The sequence below is a fragment of the Muntiacus reevesi genome, chromosome 7, assembly GCF_963930625.1.
Source record: "Muntiacus reevesi chromosome 7, mMunRee1.1, whole genome shotgun sequence".
Lineage (NCBI taxonomy): Eukaryota > Metazoa > Chordata > Mammalia > Artiodactyla > Cervidae > Muntiacus > Muntiacus reevesi.
Window position 1 is genome coordinate 57688913 of NC_089255.1, and position 20830 is coordinate 57709742.

The 20830-nt window shown below is 37.6% G+C and overlaps 1 protein-coding gene and 1 pseudogene across 3 annotated transcripts in view; both read left to right on the forward strand.

Moving 5' to 3' along the window:
* The first annotated feature begins 10 nt into the window (after positions 1-10).
* The window catches only part of USP50 (ubiquitin specific peptidase 50), a 33728-nt gene continuing 12908 nt past the window's right edge, over positions 11-20830 (forward strand). For 2 of the 3 annotated variants that reach the window (XM_065940105.1, XM_065940103.1), the window contains exons 1-3: positions 17993-18417; positions 18638-18833; positions 19500-19709. In XM_065940105.1, the coding sequence (XP_065796177.1) occupies positions 18188-18417; positions 18638-18833; positions 19500-19709 (636 nt within the window). In that variant the 5' untranslated portion in view covers positions 17993-18187. Of the gene's footprint in view, positions 1514-12366; positions 12424-17992; positions 18418-18637; positions 18834-19499; positions 19710-20830 lie in introns of those variants that run through there. The other variant, XM_065940104.1, reaches the window with a different exon arrangement.
* LOC136172631 (large ribosomal subunit protein mL42 pseudogene) lies at positions 5762-9216 on the forward strand (annotated as a pseudogene).

Below are 20830 nucleotides of genomic sequence, written 5' to 3' on the forward strand. Positions count from 1 at the left end.
CCTGTACATTGTTTAAAATGATCTTGATTTCTTTCTATGTCTTTATTTTTGGATCTGTTTCTTGTTATGTCAAAAAACAGGGATATGGGTTCTTTACTTATATTTAATTTTTTGTTGATTATATCCACATGATAATAACAGTAATTGAACATTTATTTAGTAGTTAATATGTATCTGATATTACTCTAAATACTTTACATATATTAACCCATTTAATCCTTAAAACAACCTTATGAAATAGGTGTTATTGTTATCCTGTTATCAGGATAACAAGGCATTAAGTAAAGTAACTTTTCTCAGATTCTTATACTTAGTAAGGAGTAGCACTAGGACTTGAACCCAAACAGGCTTTTATCTACATTCTTCAGCCCCATGGTATATTGACTTTCAAGTATAATGACTACTGATGATTTCTGTACCAATTCCTAGTCACTTTTCGGAAACAAATCTATTCATTAACTTTTTTGACTAATTCTAGAAAGTAACAGCTTACCTAAAAACTGCATTTCTCGAGTGTTGTTTTTAGATTACTCAAGTTCATCATTTTTACTCCATGGTCTAAAAGTGTCATATGCTTTCATCTCTTTGATACTTCTCAGTCTCATCCTTCTCAGAACAGAACTCCACCTCTTTACCAAATTACTTCATAAAACATCTTCTGCAAGTGTTCTCTAATAATATGCCTTCCTCAGTGTGGTGGTATATGTGAGCTACTATTATTTTAAAAGTAATGCATGTTGATTGTATTGGGACATATAGAAACAATTTTAAATGTAAGCAAAAATATAAAATTACCCTCCTTTTCCACCTTTAAGTTGAACTATGTTGTTTTCATAGTCACTGTCTGTCTTTGTACCCCTATTAGACTGTACAATTCACAAAGGAAAAGAGACCCCTAAAATTTTTCACTCCTTTAACACCCCTTCCCTACCTTGTATACTGCATGCTTTGTGATAGACATTCCATAAAATTATGAGTTTTTAAATGTTTTTCTACAGTATCAAAATTTATCTAGGAAGATAGATCAAAATGATAAAATCTTATGTATTTAAGCAGACAGTCAAGGCAGGAGCACCCAATAAATAGCTGTTATCACTTATAGGATAGATCACATTAATTATTTGCAGGAAGGAGATGTATCTATGAGCAGGGATTTTTGTGATCCTCCTCATTTAGCATACCTGTTCTGATTGTTTCCTAGGTAGTTTTCACACAAGGCATCTGTTTTTGAGGAACCCAGATATTCAGATCTGTCACAATTATCATGTAGTTACATAAAAACTCAGTAATTACGTATTAGAGTAAAGCTGTACAACCACTGTGTGTCTCTCTCAAAATTAGATTGTCTGTGTTACCAACTAAGAGATGTCTTATTTTTGTATTTCCCTTAGAGCCTTGCTGGAGCTTGTAGCAAACAAAATATAGGTACTAAATAAGTACGTGTTGAAGAAGTACCACAGAATATTTTCAACATTAGATGATCTGTGAGCTTTTTCTTAGAAAAAAATTCCAGGTAAGGTTCTGATTCTCTCTAGAATATGTTTTCCTTCTAGGTTTATTGGAATTCCTCAAAGCAGAGCTTCTTCTTGGGGTCCTTGATTCTACTTTACTGACTGTGAGAGGGCCTGGGAGAGGGTATGGTTCTTCTTCAGAAAAGTCACAATACATACACCAGCTTACACGAACAGCACCTTGTAGCAGGGCGCGTTCTTTAATGCACTGTCCTGACCCACAGTTAGCACTTGCCTGGTTTTACTTGGGATTTCTGTGAAGCCCTGAATTAGGGAACTTGACTTTCACTTTAAGTGTTTTAGTATGTATTTCTAAAATACCAAAACTATAGTATCTTCACATCTAAAAATTTAACAGTTACTTAACATCAGAGAATGTAATCATTTCTCAACAAATTTTTAAAAATAGTTTGCTTGAATCAGGACTCAGATAAGCTTCATATATTGCAGTTGCTTGATTTGTCTTTAAAGCCTCTTTTAATGATACAGGTTTCTGCTTCCACTTTCTTTTTTTTTTTTCCAGTTTATTTTTTGAAGAACCAGCTCTTTTGTTCTAAAAAGTTTCCCACATAAAAGGTTTTGTTGATTATTTACGTAGTTGTCATTTTATGTTTCCTATTTAGTCCATAAACTAGTTGTTACGTGTGGAGACTTGGTCACATTCAAGATTGATTCTCTGAGGAGAATGCTTCACTGGTGGTGGTGTGTACTTCCACTAGGAAACACAGGTCTTACTGTCTTTTGGGTGGTCATTGCCTAGATATCTTCAATAGATGAGTGGTTCTCAGTGTGGACCACAGCCCCTGATATTCCCTGTGACACTTTCTTTGGCCTACAAGGTCAAAACTTCTCATAACTGTAAGTTATTATTTGTCTTTTTCAGTGTGTTCAAAGTTTTATTGTTATGGCAAAATCATTGATGGGTAAAAATGCTGCTTACCTTAGCATGAATCAAGGAAGTAGCACCAAACTGAACTAGTTGTTTCTTACAGTCTTCACCATCATGCCCATTTTTTTTTTTAATCCATTTCATTTCAAATGTCACCATGAAGGAATAAGTTAATTTTTAATTAATTTTGACCTTAAAACATGCCTTTAATATTCTGTGGGGCAAAATGAAAAATAGGCATAAAGTACGTTGCTTCATAAGGAAATGTGATGATTGTTTTAGGGAAAGGCAATTATGCAGTTGTGTGAGTTACAAACTGGACTAATCACGTTTTTCATTGAACATGTCTGCTTGGAAGAATAACAGACAAACCAGGGTTCTTCACACTTCAGTGTTTGGTAGAAGACTAACAGTACTTACTAAAATTTGAGCTTTCAAAAATAAATAAATAAAAATAAAATAAAATATGAGCTTTCAAGAGAAAGTTGCAGTTTCGGACAACTTGCCTCTTAACATGTTAGCATGACAACATCCCGATACTTTTCCAATAAAATCAGTGCTGATTTAACAATTTATTTTTTATAGTGTATAAAGAAACGTGTTAGTGTTTGGATAATCTGTGAAACAATCAGTATTCTCTGATGCTGTCTGCATGGATTATAAAATGGTCCATGAGTGGAAAAGGGAGTAAAACTCTAGCAGGGGAGAAGTTTACAGAATTCCAAATTCTACACTGCAGCTGACCTTTAGAAAACCACTGTTTGTCCATTTTGGTATCGTTTCAAATATGAATATCCATGTGTTCAGTCATGGCTGACTCTTTGTGACCCCATGGACTCTAGCCCGCCAGGCTCCTCTGTCCATGGAATTTTCCAGGCAAGAATACTGGAGTGGTTTGCCATTTTCTACTCCAGTGAATATCCATGGCTATCTAAAAAGGCTATTAAGATGTTCCTTCCCATACAAAACTAGATAAATGAAGACAGTGTATTGTGGCATATAGATTAATAAAATAGAATTGAGAGTCCAGATATTTGTGGTTAATTGATTTTCAGCAAAGGTGCCAGAGCAGTTTAACGAGGGAAGAACAGACTTTTCATGAAATTGTTTTGGGACAACTAGATACCCACATGCAAAAGAATGAAGTTGAACCCATACCTCACATCATATACAAAAGTAAACTTAAAATGGATTGCAAACCTGAACTTAAGAGCCTAAATCTTGAAACTCTTAGATGAAAACATAGGGGTAAATTTTTGTGACTTTGTATTAGATGATAGTTTCTTAGATATGACACCAACAGCAAAGGCAATGAAAGAAAAAATGGATAAATTGAGATTCATCAAAATTTTTAAAATTTTGTCCTTCGAAGTACACAGTCTGCAGTGAAAAGACAACTCTTAAGGTGGGAGAAAAATTTTGCAAGTAATGTATCTGATAAAGGACTTGTGTAAAGAACTAAAAGCACAACAATAAAAATATAGCTCATATGACAAGGCAGTTTTCATCTTTGGTGTATGTTTATACTCAAAAGAAGTGGAAATATCTACACAAAGCCTTGTACACGGATGTTCACAGCAGTTACTGATAATAGCGAAAAAGTGGAAACAACACACATGTCCATTAGATGAGTGGATTAATAAAATATGATATATCTAAAAGAATATTCTCTGACTATAAAAAGGAAGTAGTGATATATCCTACAACATCCCTTTCAATTCTGGAGCTACTGTGTATGCACGCAAAATGAAGCTGGATAGACTTGGATTCTTGTTCTGTCACTTACTTCATGATTAACCAACTGATTGAGCAAGCCTCTCTCACAGTGTTTGTCCCATATTGTAAAGTTTCAGTGAGTTACTGCTGCTGCTGGTCAGTCAGTAAGTCATATCTGATTCTGCAACCCCAAGGACTGTAGCAAACCTGGCTCCATGGGGTTCCCAGGCAAGAATACTGGAGTGGGTTGCTATTTCTTTGTCCAGGGGATCTTCCCAACCCAGGGACTGAACCTGCATCTCCTTCATTGGCAGGCAGATTCTTTATCTGAGCCACCCAGGAAAGCCATGTACTCAGCAAACAAAACTACTCAAATAATAGGTCTGTTCATGCTACCCTTTTTTCTTGGAAATTCCAAGAATGAGAAGAGGGTATGATGGAGAATCAAGAACATTCTGAGAATGATTTTTTTCTTTATAAAGGAACTTACTAACTTGTAGATTATTTTGTTAGTGTAGTCAAAATAACAGCACATTAAAGATATGTGTATGTGTATAATGTGCTCAAAGTGTAATTTTTTTCCATACTCGACTCTTAACATTTGAAGCATTTTAGGTTACCCTTTAAGACTTTTTAAGAGTGAGAGTAGGGAAAAAAGTTGTTGGAAAACAAATGTAAAACTAAAACATCAAGAAAATTCAAATAAAGTAACCATAAAAGTGCTTGGTCATATACTAGTACAAGTGTATAAGAGTCAGAATAACTGTTCTGTGGGAGGAGTTGGAGCCACAGAGAATAAATATAAGTAGTTAATAGATGGTGAACTATATGAACGTGAGATGTGTATTTTATTCACTATTAAATACCCAGCACAGCAACTGGCACAAAGTAAATTTACAATAAATATCTTCTAGATTAGTGAATGAGATATAGTGACTATTTAATAAAGCATTCCAGATTAAAAGGAAATAAGTGAGAAAACTACATAATTAATTGCATTTTGGTTACTCTGCAAGTAAGAAGCAAAAGTAAGCATACAAAGGAAAAAAACATCAGATTGACATTAGAAAATTTTCACCTGTCCTATAGTATTTGGGAGACACAAGGCAATATGAAGACAAAGGGAAGAGTTTTTACCAAGCTATTTAATGGCATTCTCAGAAAATGTACAGTTTTCTTGGAAAATATTAAGGATAAAATCAGAAAAATAAGGTCTAATTCTTGCTGCAGCAGTGCATATTCTAGAGCTGGAATGACATAGGGCGTGGCTCCTGCCCAAGGATGACACAAATTTTGAAGTGTTCCACATTTCCCCTCAAGCCCTGGCCATACCTCCCCCCCCCCCCCCCCCACCACCAATGGCACACTGCCATTGCTCCTAGGAGAAGCCCAGCTCCCTCAGGGCTCCTTGGGTCATGGACTTGCCCACATAATGGCAGCAACCACCATTGACCTAGGGAGAAGCCATTGCTTGCAGCTGGCTCTGAATCTAGCCCTTCCTACCCCAACCCTACATCCCCCAAGGAGGCAATTGCTGATACACCCCAGGAGAAGATGTGACACCTGTTCACTTCATGTCCAGCTCTCCAACTAAAGCAACTGGGCACACACACTACATAGGGCTACTCCCACACAAGGATACACGATGAAGACTGGGATAGGTAATGTTTGATTTAATAGAGACAGAAAAAAACAGAATTCAAAGGAATATGTTCCAAACAAAAGAGCAAAATAAAACCTCAGGGTGGAAAAAAACTAATGAAATGAAGGTAAGTAATTTACCTGATAAAGAGTATGAAGAAATGGTCATTAAAATGCTCATTGAACAGAGGATGAGATGGTTGGATGGCATGCCGACACAATGGACATGTGTTTGAGTAGGCTCCGGGTTTGGTGATGGACAGGGAAGCCTGGTGTGCTGCAGTCCATGGGGTTGCAAAGAGTCAGACACGACTGAGCGACTGAACTGAACTGAACTCAAGATGAATGGAGGAACTCAGAGCTTCAACAAAGACTTAGAACATAAAAGAATGAGACAACCAGAACTGAAGAATAAATAGCTGAAATGAAAATTATACACTGGAAGTCATTAATAGCAGATTAGGTGATACAGAAAAATGCACAAGTGACCTGGAAATACATAGAACAGTGGGAATCACCCAATCAGAACAAAAAAAACAAAAATTTAATGATAATTAAAGGGACTTCTGGGACAACATCAAGTGTACTAACATTCACATTATAGGGATCTCAGAAGAAGGAGAAAGGAAGGGTCAGAAAATGTATTTCATGAAATTAGGACTGAAAACTTCCCACACCTAAGATACCCAGGTCCAGTAAACAGACTGTCCCAAACAAGATGTACCCAAAGAGACATCAAGAAATACCATAACTAAGGATGGCAGGAATTAAAGAGAATGTTAAAGGCAGCAAGAGAAAATGAGCCACATCTGAGGTATCCCCATTAAGGCTATCAACTGATATTTCAGCAGAAACATTGCAGACCAGAAGAGAGTAGCATGATATATTTAAAGTGGTGAAAGGAAATAACCTACAACCTAGGATACTCTACCCAGCAAGATTATCATTCAGATTTGGAGAGAGAATATCTCTGACAGTCAAAAACAGTGAGTTCATCATCACTAAACTGGCCTTACAAGAAATGTTAACAGGATATTATTCTTTAAGAGAAAAAAGGCTATAATAAGAAATAAAATACATGAAAAATCTCAGTGGCAAGTGCAAGTAACAGTAAAGCCAGTGGATCTGCCAATGAAATAAGCTGATATGAGGATTAAAACTGTAAAAACTGTAACTACAATAAACTGCAATAAAGTGGGCTTCTCTGGTGGCTCAGACAGTAAAAGAATCCACCTGCAATGCGGGAGACCAGAGTTTGATCCCTGGGTTGGGAAGATCCCCTGGAGGAAGGCATGGCAACCCACTCCAGTATTCTTGCCTGGCAAATTCCCTGGACAGAGGAGCCTGACAAGGCTACAGTCCATGGAGTTATAAGGAGTTGGAAACAACAGAGCACAGCACAGCACAATAAACAGTAAATGGATAGAATTAAAGATGTGAAATATGACACTGTAAACATAAAATGTGATGGGGAGTGAATTTTAAAGTGTTTTGAACTGAAATGACTTAGTTTTTAAAAAGTAGGTATAGATCAATATATATGAAATTCATGATAGGCACAGATCAAAAATCTAAAATACATATGTGAGAATTAAAAAGAGGAAGCCAAACATAATAAAAATCATTAAACCACAAAGAAGAGACTAAAAAAACAAAAGAACCACAAAGATAACCAGAAAAGTAACAAAATGGCAATAAATACTTACCTATCAATAATCACTTTAAATGGACTGAACACTCCAAAAGACACAGAGTGGTTTATTGGATTTTAAAAATGCTGAACAAGACCCATGTGTATGCTGCCTACAAAAAACTCACTTCAGAGCTAAAAAACAGACTGAAAATGAAGATATGGAAAGAATGTTCCATGCAAATGGGAAGAAAAAAAGCTAGGGTAGCAGTACTCCAATTAGACAAAGTAGACTTTAAAACAAAGTCTGTTTTCTATAATAAAAGATAAAGGGGTCAATACAAGAAGAGGCTGTTAATTTGTAAATGTGCACCTGTCTGCACTTAATATAGTAGCATCTAGGTATGTAAAGCAAATACTAACAGATACCAAGAAAGAAATTGACAGTAATACAGTAACAGTAGGGGGCTTTATCACCTAATTTATATCAATGGATAGATCATCCAGTCAAAAAATCAATAAGGAAAGATTGGCCTTAAATGACATGTTAGAACAGAACTTAACAGATATGTACAAGGTATTCCACCCCAAAACAGCAGAATACACCTATTTTCAAGTACACGTGGAACTTTCTCCAGAGTAGATTACATGCTAGGCCATAAAACAATTAGCAGTAAATTTAAGAAGACTGAAACTATATCAAGATTCTTTTCCAGTTACAACAGTATAATACTAGAAATCAAGGAAAAATGGAAAAGCATACAGAGACTAAACAACTTGTCCCCAAAAAAGAAAGAAGCCAGTGGGTTGATTAAGAAATTGAAGGGGAAAACAAATGTCTTGAGACAAATGAAAATAAAAACACAACTTCCCAAAATCTATAGGAAGCAGCAAAAACTGTTCTAAGAAGGAAGGTTATATTGATAACACGCTTAACTCAAGACATAAGAAAAATCTCAGAGGCAAGATGGCAGACTTGCGGTGAGCAGTAGTCAAGAAGCAGATCTTAAAAACAATTTCTCTTCAAATCATTTCATATCATCTGACAAGCATCTTGATTCCACGGCAGTGGCAGCAGTAAAATGGGCAATGTCAAGCAGAACTAGCTTGAAACATTATTTTCCAGTTCAAAATGGAACCTTATATTGTGTTTGTCATAAATCTACATAGTCTTCTCTTCCAGATGACTATAATTGCAAAGTAGAGCTTGCTGTGACATCTGATGGCAGGAATAATAGTATGCTATCACCGTTCCATGGACATCCCATATGAACACACAAAACCTATGTGTCAGCCAGATCCTGTACATAATAATGAAGAAACACATGATCCAGTGCTGAAAACCAAATTAGAAGAAAAAAGGGAACACTTCAAGCAAGGACCCATGATAGAACAACTTAGCAAAATGTTCTTTACTACTAAGCACCATTGGTATCCTCATGGACAGAATCATAGATGTTGTAGGAAATCTAATCCTCCAAAAGACAGGTGATACTGAGGTTTTCAGGATCCAAAGGGAAATGTTACCCTTAATCTCATTTGCCGTTTGAGAAAATACAGTTGGGTATGCTTGTGTGTGTGCACTCATTCGCTTCAGTTGTGTCCAACTCTTTGCTTGTTTACTGTAGCCAGCCAAGCTCCTCTGTCCATGAGATTCTCCAGGCAAGAATGCTGAAGTGGGTTTCCCCACCCTTCTCTGGGGGATCTTCTCAAACCAGGGATCAAACCCAGGTTTCCTGCATTGCAGGCAGATTCTTTACCCCTGAGCCACTGAGGAAACCCACAATTAGGTATATCACTAATATATAGTAAAATCATAATAAAATGTCTTCACGTACAAAAAAGAAATAAGGAAAAACTCAAATAAGTGACCTGATTTAGAACAAGCAAAGCCCAAAGTCAACAGAAAGAAGGAAATAATAAATACAGAGTAGAAATACATAAAATAGCAAAAAAAAAATTTAATGAAACCAAGAGCTGAATTTTTGAGAAGATAAGAAAAATCAATAAACCTTTAGCCAGACTCATTAAGAAAAATGAGAGAGGGCCCAAATAAAATTAGAAATGAAAACAGTTATTAATGCAGCCAGTATCCCAGATATATAAACAATCATAAGAGAATACTACTAATAGCTATATACCAGCAAATTGGACAGCCTGGAAAAAGTGAATAAATTTTTTCAAAATATACAATCTTCCAAGACTAAACCAAGAAGGATATAAAAAAATTTGAACAGACCAATTTCTAGTATTAAAATTGAATCAGTAACCAAAAAACTTCTAACAAAAGTCCAGGACTAGAGAGCTTCCTAGAGGAATTCTACCAGACATTTACAGAAGAGTTAATACCTTTCCTCAAAGCTATCGAAAAAACTGCAGAGTAGAGAACACTTCAGACTTCTCCTATGAGGCCAGCATTACCCTGGTACCAAAACAAAAGACACTTTAAAGAAAATTACAGGCCAGTATCCCTAATAAACAGAAATGCAAAAATCCTCAACAAAATAATAGTGAATGAAATTCAACAATACACAAAAAGAATCATACATCAATCGTGATCAAGTGAAATTTATTCCAGGGATACAAGAATGGTTCAGTATCCACAAGTCAGTCATTGTGGTATATCACACCAAGACTAAAAATGACATGATCATCTCAATAGATGCAGAAAAAGAATTTGAGAAAATTCAACATCCATTCATAATTTAAAACTCTTAACAAAGGTGACATAGAGGAAACATACTTCAACATAATAAAAGCCATTTATAATAAACCTACAGTTAACATCCTCTAAGATCAAGAACAAGAGAAGGATGCCTACTCTCAGCATTTCTATTCAATATGATATTGGAAGTCCTTGCCATAGCAATCAAACAAGAAAAAGAAAAGGCATTGAAATTGGAAGGGAAGAAATAAAACTGTCACTATTTGGAAATGACATGATACAATGGAATATTACTCAACCATAAAAAGGATGGAATTTTGCCATTTGCAACAACATGGATAGACCTGGAAGGTATTGTTCTTAGTAACATTGGTCACAGAAGGACAAATACGGCATGTTTTCACTTACATGTGGACTAAAAAATAAATAAATATAACAAAAGAGACTCACAGATACAGAGAACAAACTAGCAGTTGGTTACCAGAGGAGAGAGGGATGAAGGAAAGGGCAAGACTGGTTAAGGGAATTAAGAGGTACAAACTATTAGATGTAAAGTAAAATACAAGGATGTAATAGCACAGGGATATAACCAATATTTTATAATAACTTAGAGTATAATCTATAAAATACCAGGTCACAGAATTCCCTGGCTGTCCAGTGGTTAGGACTTAGCAACTTTCACTGCTGTGTCCCTGCTTCAGTCCTTGGGCAGGAAACTTAAGATCCCACAAGCTGCTCAGTGTGGCCAGAAACAAATCACTGTGTTCTATACCTGAAATTAATATGTCAACTGCACTTCATTTAAAAAATGAAATATAGGATTGAAATAGGAAGACATGAAATAAAAGATACAGAGGTGAGCAAAAGGTTATGAAGTATACAGATTTAAATACTTGCTGAGAAGTGTTTGTGACTTAATCTTTTTAAGTAAATTAGAATAAAATTTTTAATACCTAAAGAGTATTCAGGGGAAGGTGTAGTAAAGTATATTTATCTCATCTTTTGGGGTGAAGTTATATGTTTTAATTTTTGACATTGAAAAATAATTTTAAGTACGAGTAACCCTTGCTACACTGACTTTCACTATATTATCTCAGACACTAGATAAACTAAGTTTTCACACAAACTCATTACAAGCCATCCACAGGTTCAAAACTAAATAGTTTGGGATAATACAGTATCCCTTGGTATTCAAACCTTGGATCCAAACATATTAAGGTAATAAGGGCTACTTGTATATTTGTTGAAATATGTAAAGGAAACATAGAACATAAAAACAGTGTACAACTTCCAGAAATTTAGAAGAAAGGAAAAATGGGAGAGGAGAAAAGAGGAAGTTTAAAAAAATGTAATCCATCCTTTCACTCTTCTTCACTTGGTTCATGTCTTGATGTAACAGTAGCTCTCAGTCTGGGAAGGGAGATTCCCCCGACCACTAAGGACTTGGCAGGTGTATGCACAGCCTTGTAAGGGCCAGGTGGGTGAGCTCACTGTGTCCGAGGTCCTGCTGCGGCCCTCCCCGTCCTGGACTGCAGTGAGATGGATGCTGCACACAGGCGTCTAAACTGGGTGTAGTGTGAGAATGTGTGTGGACATCTGCTTTGAATGTCCTCAACCTGAAGTGGGCACAGACATTTGCAAGGACATGGAGGGCACAATTTGCAGGACAGACCTGTGTTTTTTGGACTCGTCGCATGACACAGTGTGAGTGGGCATTACTGGCCTCTGCCAGAACACCTGCAGTCTATCCAAGTGTGTCACAGTTCTGCTCCCGTACTTTTCTATAGACTGTTCTCCTTGGAAAATCCACTAAGGCATTGCTACAGTTGCCGACAGCCTTATCCCACCCCCACACTTGAATGCTCATTCTCAGGTTAAAAAGCTATACTACTTAAGTTTCTGTAGCAGTTTAGTGAACTTAAGGCAATCTGAGAAAAGAGACACAAAAGTAATCCATCAAAATGAGAAGCAGAAAATAACAGGGAAAGCCTTGTTACTTTCTTCTCTTCCATTATTCATTCACACTTTGATCTGAAAAAAAAAGCCATAGTTGAGACCAATCTAGTTAGGCTTCATATTGTGGGGCAGCAGTGACTTGACATTGGGTATCAGAGAAGCAGAGTAAGTAAGGATGGTGTCTGTGTGTAGTGTAATGCGATAGGGATCAGGAGTAGTAGCAGCAACAAGAGATAAGTTGCATGCAGGGAAGCTGATCAAAAAAGGAAACAAAGGATAATGGGATACTGATACTGCAGTAGCTTGAGTACACCTAGCTCCCAGATCCTGGTTTCTAAATACTATTCTCTTCTAACAGGAACCAGGGCTCTCTGAGAAATGGCTGACTTCAGGACTGGTACTGAGATAGTACAAGGTAAGTATGGAAGATCTTGCTGTGTTAAAAAGTAAGAAGGTGCTCGAAGAGTCAAGTGGGTACAGAAAACATTTTGAAGGGCCTCCTGCTGGCTATTCTTGAGACTTTGTACTTCAAAAATAAATGATGATAATAACAGATTCTAGTCCAGTGAATTTTACAGTATAAATTTATGAGTCCACAAAAATGAAAACTTTTTAAAAATAAATAAGGAAAAGAGAAAACTTCTCTTTATAGTAGAGGACCAACTGATGAATGTAGTTGGAATTATGGCATTAGAAAACTTCCATTTGGCAACCCCTGTAGCGTTTTAAGTCTTCCCTACAAAACACTGATTACATAAAGGAGAAATAACTGGAAATTCCCTGATAGTCCAGTGGTTAGGATTTTGCACTTTAACTACTGAGTGTTCGGTTTAATCCCTGGTCAGGGACCTAAGATCCCCCAGGCTGCACAATGCAGCCAAAAAAAAAAAAAAAAAGGAAAAGTAACTGATGGAGAAACCTGGCAGGCCCCACTTTATCTGAGTAATTTAGAGTTAACATTGCCAGTGTTGGGACAGATCAAAATTGTGTTGCACCTAATATCTAATGTGAGGCAGTAAGAACACATTATCACTTCTCTGACATTTGTATGTTACAAATGCATGAAGTGAATCTGATCATGAGGAAAATCAGACAAACCCATATTGAGGGATATCCTTCAAAATACCTGGCCAGTAATCTTCAAAAGTGTAAATTATTGAAAGTCAAGGAGATTTATAAGAACTGTTTCAGGCTGAATGATCCTAAAGAGACTTGACAACAAAGTGCAATATGTGATCCCAGCTAAGACATGCCTGGACTCTGACCTACAGAAACTGAGATAATAAATACGTATTGTTTTAAACCACAAAGTTTTTGGTAATTTGTGACATGGTAAAGAATACTAATCCATAGGTGATTTTACTCAATGAACGTAGATACAAAAATCTTGAACAAAAGATTAGCAAACAGAACCCAGCAATTCGTGAAGATGATACTATGTCACAAATAAGATAGATTTCTCTGAAATGTCATGCCCTCCTCCAGGGGATCTTCCCAACCCAGGGATCGAACCCAGGTCTCCCGCATTGCAGGCAGATTCTTTACTATCTGAGTCACCAGGGAAGCCCGAGAAATAGAAAGTGAGTTTAATGTATGACCATCATCAATAATTAACCACCATAACAGAATAAAGAAGATAGAATCTCATGATTACCACAAAAGATACAGAAAAACCTCATCACACTCACAATCCATTCATGATTGCTACTCTCAAAAAACAAATTATGCCTTTAGTAAGTATTATTTTTAATGGTGAATTATTTAATATTTTTCCTCAGTTCAGGAATGAGCTATGGATACCTACTATCTCACTTTTATTCAGCATTTTACGAGAGGTGCTAGCTAGTTTGAAAGATAAAAAATAAAATGCATAAGAATTGAACGGAAAAAATCCAAATAACCTATATATTAATAAAAAAATTAGACTAAAGTTTAGAAATCTTCCTGGATATAAGATCAATATGAAGTTTGTTTTTATCTTCCAGTATCAAAAATAAAATGAAATTTTAACCAGACTACATTGATTAGGAGAAACAAGGTCTTGGGAGAAATTCATCTACAAAAGGAGCAGGATGATAGCATTCAAGTCCTCCAGAACCACCACTGTGGTGACTTCAAGTTATTTGCAAAGTTCAAATAACTGCAAGAGTTAGCCTCTCCAGTTGCCAGGATCACTTATTCAGGCATCATTTGAATTCTTAATGTCTTAATGTATTCTTAATGTCTTTGTGTAGCCTGAACATAAATATAAAGGTATATATTAATGTACAAATATCTATATAGATAGATAAATAGATAGATAGATAACCATTTGGATATACTACAGGCAACTCTTAAGCATCTTGCTTTTTGACGTAACGATAATATATCTTGGTGATAAATCCAAATGACAAGTATATCTACTACATTCTTAATTTTGTAACTGTTTAGTTTGAGATAATTCAAGCTTACAGAAGAATTTTAAAAAGAGTACAATGAACTGTAGTATACCTTCACTCAGATTCACCAGTTGTAGGCATTTGGGCTGCATCTGCTTCATATTTGCCTTATCACTCCCTTTTCCCTCTTTCATCATGTTCTGTGTCTGTGTGTGTTTTTCTGATCCATTTGAAAGCAGGTTGCTTAAATCATGCCCCTTTGCCCCTTAATCTTTCAGGGTATAGTTCTTAAAAACAAGGACATTCTCTTTAATAAACAGAATACAGTGTTATAAAATTCAGAAGATCTAACAAAATACAAAATTATTCATATGTAATCCATATTCTGGTTTTATCAATTGTCCTAATAATACCCCTTTATACTAATTTTCTTCCTAATCCAGGATCCCACTCAGGATCGAGTATTTGGTCTTGTTTCTCTAGTTTCTTTTTAGTCTGAAATAGTTATCAGCCTTCTTTCTTTCCTGATATTGACATTTTTGAAGAGCTTTTTCCATTAGTATGCTTGATGCTAATTCTCAGTCACTCAGTTGTGTCCAACTCTTTGCAATCCCATGGACTGTGTCCCACCAGGCTCCTCTGTCCATCAGATTTCCCAGGCAAGAATACTGGAGTGGGTTGCCATTTCCTCCTCCAGGGGATCTTCCTGACCCAGAAATCAAACCCACGTCTCTTGTGTCTCCTGCATTGGCATGTGGGTTCTTTACCACTGAGCCACCTGGGAAGCCCCTCTGTAATCTCATTCATTTTACTTGATGTAGAGTTGAGAAAAAAGGAATTGAATTGACCCTAATGGCTCTTTCTTTACCTACTCCTTACAGATTCTGAATTTGCTTTAAAGGAAGAACAGATTGGTATTAGCTCTGTAGACACAGCATAAGGTGGGGGGTTCTTTGCAGGGGGTTCCCTCTCTACGGAAGTTCTTTCTTATACATGGTTCTCTATGAAGAAAATGAGAGCTCAGGAGACCATGTGTGCTTTGCTATTTCTCAGCTTATAAATTCCTTTATGACGTACACTTTATTTGCCCTGTGTGGCACTCATGTGATGTGTGTGTCTGGGTATAAACCTCTTTTGCACTCTAGTTGATGACCATGAAGGGAAATACTCTAGTCTATCCTAATGTTATATGTTTTGGGAAGCAGCAAAAACTGCTGTCTCCCTTTCCACCATGGGAAACAGTCCCTCAAAGGCCTAGAAGAAGTGTGGTCACTGGGTAAGTGGATGAGTGCCCTAAAGGGGCAGGGTTGCCATAGTGTCCACTGATGTGAAGGCAAATCTTCTGTGAATGTGTGTTTGTGAGAATGTATAATATATACATACAATAAACACTTGGAAAGATGGAGGAAAAGGGGTCATATGTTCTGTAAATTCTCTGAAATTTAACCTTTGAAAGTTTTAAAGCAGCCAAGTTAACAGTATCAATGGCAACGTTGCAGAATCTTGAAGTGTAAAGGATTATGATGTATGGGAAATCCAAGTTGGAATGTACCTGAAGTACAGATGAAATCAGTTTGCAGCTACTGAAAGTAGAGAGGAGCATACAGGTTGTTTATTAGAAACAGAAAGAACCCAAGTAACAGGCTTGGAGAAATGAAGCTAAAAGGATTAGACACAGCTCCTAAATAGAAGTGAAAGACCAATGTGGTTTCATGAAATGGGTTCACAGCGGTCTTTCCGTGAAGACGACTTCAGTATCTACTATGTCCTGTGAGCTTCTGTCTGCTATAGTTTTTTAGATAAGCTTAGCTAGGGTGGCAGGAGGAGGCCATGCTTAAGGGGTCAGGAGGTACATGCTGCATTTTGAATGATTTTTCCAGGTTTGACTCATTGGAGGTCCCCCAAATGGAAGGGAAGATGTTATTTAATATCCAGCAAATAGTTATTCCTAAAGAGTGACAGGCCAGGGCCTCCCATGATACTGATAAATAAAGGGAAATGTCCTTCCATGTAACAGAGAGAACTTGTCAAACTGGCAGAATTGTAAGCAGAGGTACTGAGGTGAGGTAGCTGTCTCCTGGAGACCCAATTTGAGATACTAAGTGTGGAAAGAAAAATCGAGGGGACAGAGATACTGGGCTGCCTGGTGCAGTAGCCCAGTCACAGAAGGCAGCTCTGTGTGGAGAAAGGACTCTCTTCTGTGCCGGTCTGGTTGATCCATATGGACATACGAATTCCATAGCTACTGTTAAGGACATCCTGGATCAGTCATTTCTTTAAAAATTGTTTTTAGGTTAAGTTGCCATTTATTGACTATGTAATCTGTGCTTTAGGCCTTGCATCATTTAATCTAATCCTTAGAACAATCCTGTAAGCCAAGTAACACTGTCCTGTTTTATAGATGAGAAACAGACATATAAAAGTCCCAGATCATGTAACTAGTAAGTGCCAGAGTCAGAATTTAAAGTAAGATCTATTTTTCTTTTGCGAAGTTTGTGCTCTTTTTCTCCATGTATGTTTGTGTGTTTATATGTATATAAACATGTATGTGCTCTTAATATATGTATATTAATATGTGTATATGTTATGCTCTTGAATGTATATATGGCATATATATGTGTACACACACATATAGACTCCTAATATTTGATATGTAAATCCAAATAACTTGACAGACAGATGATAGGTAGGTAGATAAATATCCGTCTCTCTACAAGTCACTGCACATGCCTTAGTATATTACCATGAGCAGATGACTAGAGCATTTACACATGATATCTCACCTGTAAAACAGGATTCAAAAATAACTGTACTACCCCATAAAATTGTTGCAAGAATTAAGTAGGAAAGTTCATGTTAAATGCTTAACATAGTGCCAGTTAATACATGATAGCTGGCTTCCTTGGTGGCTCAGACAGTAAAGAATCTGCCTGCAATGTGGGAGACCCAGGTTCAATTCCTGGATCGGGAAGATCCCTTGGAGAAAGGAATGGCTACCCACTTGAGTGTTTTTCCCTGGTGAATTCCATGGACAGAGGAGCCTGGCAGCCTACAGTTCTTGGGCTCACAAAAGTGACACTTTCACTTTCATTTTTACTCTGCATATGCACTTGGTTGTGTCCAACTCTGTGACCCCATGGACTGTAGCCTGCTAGGCTCTTCTGCCCATGGGATTTCTCAGACAAGAATACTGGAGTGGGTTGCCATTTCCTTCTCCATCATTGTTATTAACTGCTATCTATTATTATTATTACTAGTAATAATAATTAAATTACTTGTCCAGCAAAATTGTAAATACTCTAAATGGTATTTAGAAAGAAAGTCTGCATTTTTAGCAGATTCTAGGACTCTGAAAGGGCAGTATTTTCTGTCCTCTAGCTTTGGTTTTAGGAAGAAATTTTATCTCTGTTTATTTGGCTGCAGGCACAGTCCAGAGTTCCCTGGTGGCTCAGATGGTAAAGCATCTGCCTACAGTGTGGGAAACCTGGGTTCAATCCCTAGTTTGGGAAGATCTCCTGGAGAAGGAAATGGCAACCCACTCCAGTATTCTTGCCTGGAAAATCCCATGGACGGAGGAGCCTGGTAGACTACAGTTCATGGGGTCGCAAAGAGTCTGACACAACTGAGCGACTTCACTTTCACTGTTCAGACAGTCCTGAGCCAAGTAGCACAGTTTTACAAGTCCAAATACTTCAGTCTTTGATAGGGAATGTATTTGGTAGAAGTCTTATGAAGAACTCTTTTTTGTGTCATGAGGTTGAGAGGGCCTGATTTCATTTGTGCATATTTTGTTTCTTCAAAATGCTTTCCTTTCTTTCCACGTGGCAACAACACAGTGCAGAGTGCACAGATCACTATGACCCGTGTCCAGTTAACAAGGCTGAAGAGAACCAGCCCCATTTCCAGGGGGTGACAGGCCTGCGGAACCTAGGCAACACATGCTACATGAACGCCATCTTACAGTGTCTCTGCAGCATCTCACCACTGGTGGAATACTTCCTCTCGGGAAAGTACATTAACTCTCTTCAAAAGTAAGACCATTTGCTTACCTGTGGCCTGGCCCCCACCCCTGCTCTCCGAGGTGAGGTTAGGGAAGGGACCTTCTGGAAAGGGCTAAACCAGTTAGTAGAGGCTGCAGCACCCCAGATCCTATTTCTAGGGTGAGTAAAATGAGAAGGTCAACCAAGAAATGAATGAAGCTTGGGGTCTGATGCCACATGATCAGCCAGAAACATCTCCCCTCCTTCTTAGGGACTGCAGTGAGGTTGCCACTGCCTTTGCATGTGTGATGACAGACATGTGGCTTGGAGACTCTGACTGTGTCTCACCAGAAATATTTCGGTCAGCTCTTGGCAACCTCTACCCAGTATTTATGAAAAAGACACAGCAAGATGCTCAGGAATTCTTGATTTATGTCCTGAATGAACTTCATGAAGCTCTGAAAAAGGTAGGTAGAATTAATGGTGGGAGATGCGGGTAGGAGGTGTGATGAAAGAAGCTGCCAATGCAGAACCGACTGAAAGCATAGTGCCTTTAGAACATTTTGCTAAGGCTGTAGAATCACTGGACAGTCAGAACATGCTCCTGGAAATGCTGTTCCTGGGCATCAGCAAGATTCACATCAGGCTACAAGCCTAACAAAATTGGGCTGTCTTAGGAGTTTAACATTTGCTCTTTAAGAAACTTTTTTTTTTTTTCTAACAGTAGGAGGCTATAGAATATAACCTGAAGGGACTGGAGGAAAGATCCAATTCCTTTATCTTACTACTAGATAAACTTGCATGACCAGAAGCCAGTTTGCAGCTTACCCTCTTCCCAGGAAAACCTGCCTCTAGAGCCTGATATCACATTATCATGGGCTGTCAGCTTGTGGCACCATGGACATGGGTTTTACCAGGATTAGGGTGTCCTCATCCTCAACTTCACTTAAAGAGGCAAATCAATGAATTATCAGAAATCATACCTATTATATACTCTTAAAATCTTATTCTATTTATTATCTGAATCCAAAACTAAAGTTTTGGGTAGCATTCTGATAGAAAAATCAGGTCATTCTATTAAAACAACTTTGATAACCAGTAGTTGATTTGGCATGAATTTGTCCCTTGATTAGTACCACTGGAGAAAATCATATGAAAAAAAATCCATTTCAAGATGCTGCAGGAAGATGATCGCCAGTGAGTCCTCCATCATCACCCAGCTGTTTGAAGGGCAGCTCAGTTATAGCATCATATGTTTAAAGTGTGAGAACTGCACCTACAAGAACGAAGTTTTCACCATCATCTCCCTCCCCATTCCATCCGAATACGAGTGCTCTCTTCAGGTAAGAATTCTTACTCTTGGAGACCTCTTTTGTCTCTCTCTGCCCCAGCCCTGGATTTTCTCAGCACTGTTTCCTATATTTTCTAGTATAAGGGGAGCCACTTTATAACTAAAAAAAATTGGAAGCCCATGATGACAGTGTTTTGTAGAAAAGTGACATACAGCCAAAAGTTACTATGAATTCAGCTGCAACTCTGATGACGCTCAGTGAAACAGCCACACTGTAAAATAGATAGATAAGTGGGCTTTAGTCAATCTATTGAGGTGGCTTGGTGCATACAGGAAATTTAAACTTATAAAAATTCTATGGCCCCTTTTCAACCCAGAGTTCTGTAGGTCCAGATGGGAAACTAGATAGAAATGAATCTGACTCAGTCTTGAGCACTTATATTTGGACAAAAGCTGAAGAATTTGAGGGGGAAGATAGAATGGAATGGTATCTTAGTTTATCTCTTGAAATTTCTTTATTGTAATACCAAAAGTTAATCTGTAAATGGAGTGGGGAGGATCAGGGAGTGTGTGGGGGGTTGGGGGGGTGGGAGGTGTCAGTAAAAGGTAGGTGGCTGTTAGGAGGCAGGGAGCAGTAAGTTTCCTTGCAGAAAAACACACATTAATATTTTTCATCCAAAATTATGAAAGTACATCTGTTGCTAAAACTTTTTTCACATACCAGAATTAGAAAAAAGAATTCTACTGCTTATTCAGACCTGGACTTTTTCTCAGATCAAACTGCTAAAGTCTGCTGGAGATGAATTCCAAAGCCTCTAAATGAGGCACTGGCAATCTGTGCTCACTTCCTCTTTAGGCCAGTGGTTTGCAGAGCAGGGGGCTTGGCTGGTTGATAATGTGTCCTGTGGGCATGAGATCTGATTCTCTCTGTTCTGCTGTCTTTATTATGGGCCACGCCCAGATACTGGGATACGGCCATTTTCAGTCTCCAGATCACTTTTGTGATGAGACAAATAACTTAAAGCTCTGACTTGTTAGTGGAAATTGCATATTTGGTATTATTCTGAAACAAATGAGAAATAGTAAAATGATGATTCAGAGATTAGAAATGAGATGGACATTTGGATCCATTGCAGCAGCTAAGTGAGAAAGCAGCACCTCCTTTGCCAGGTG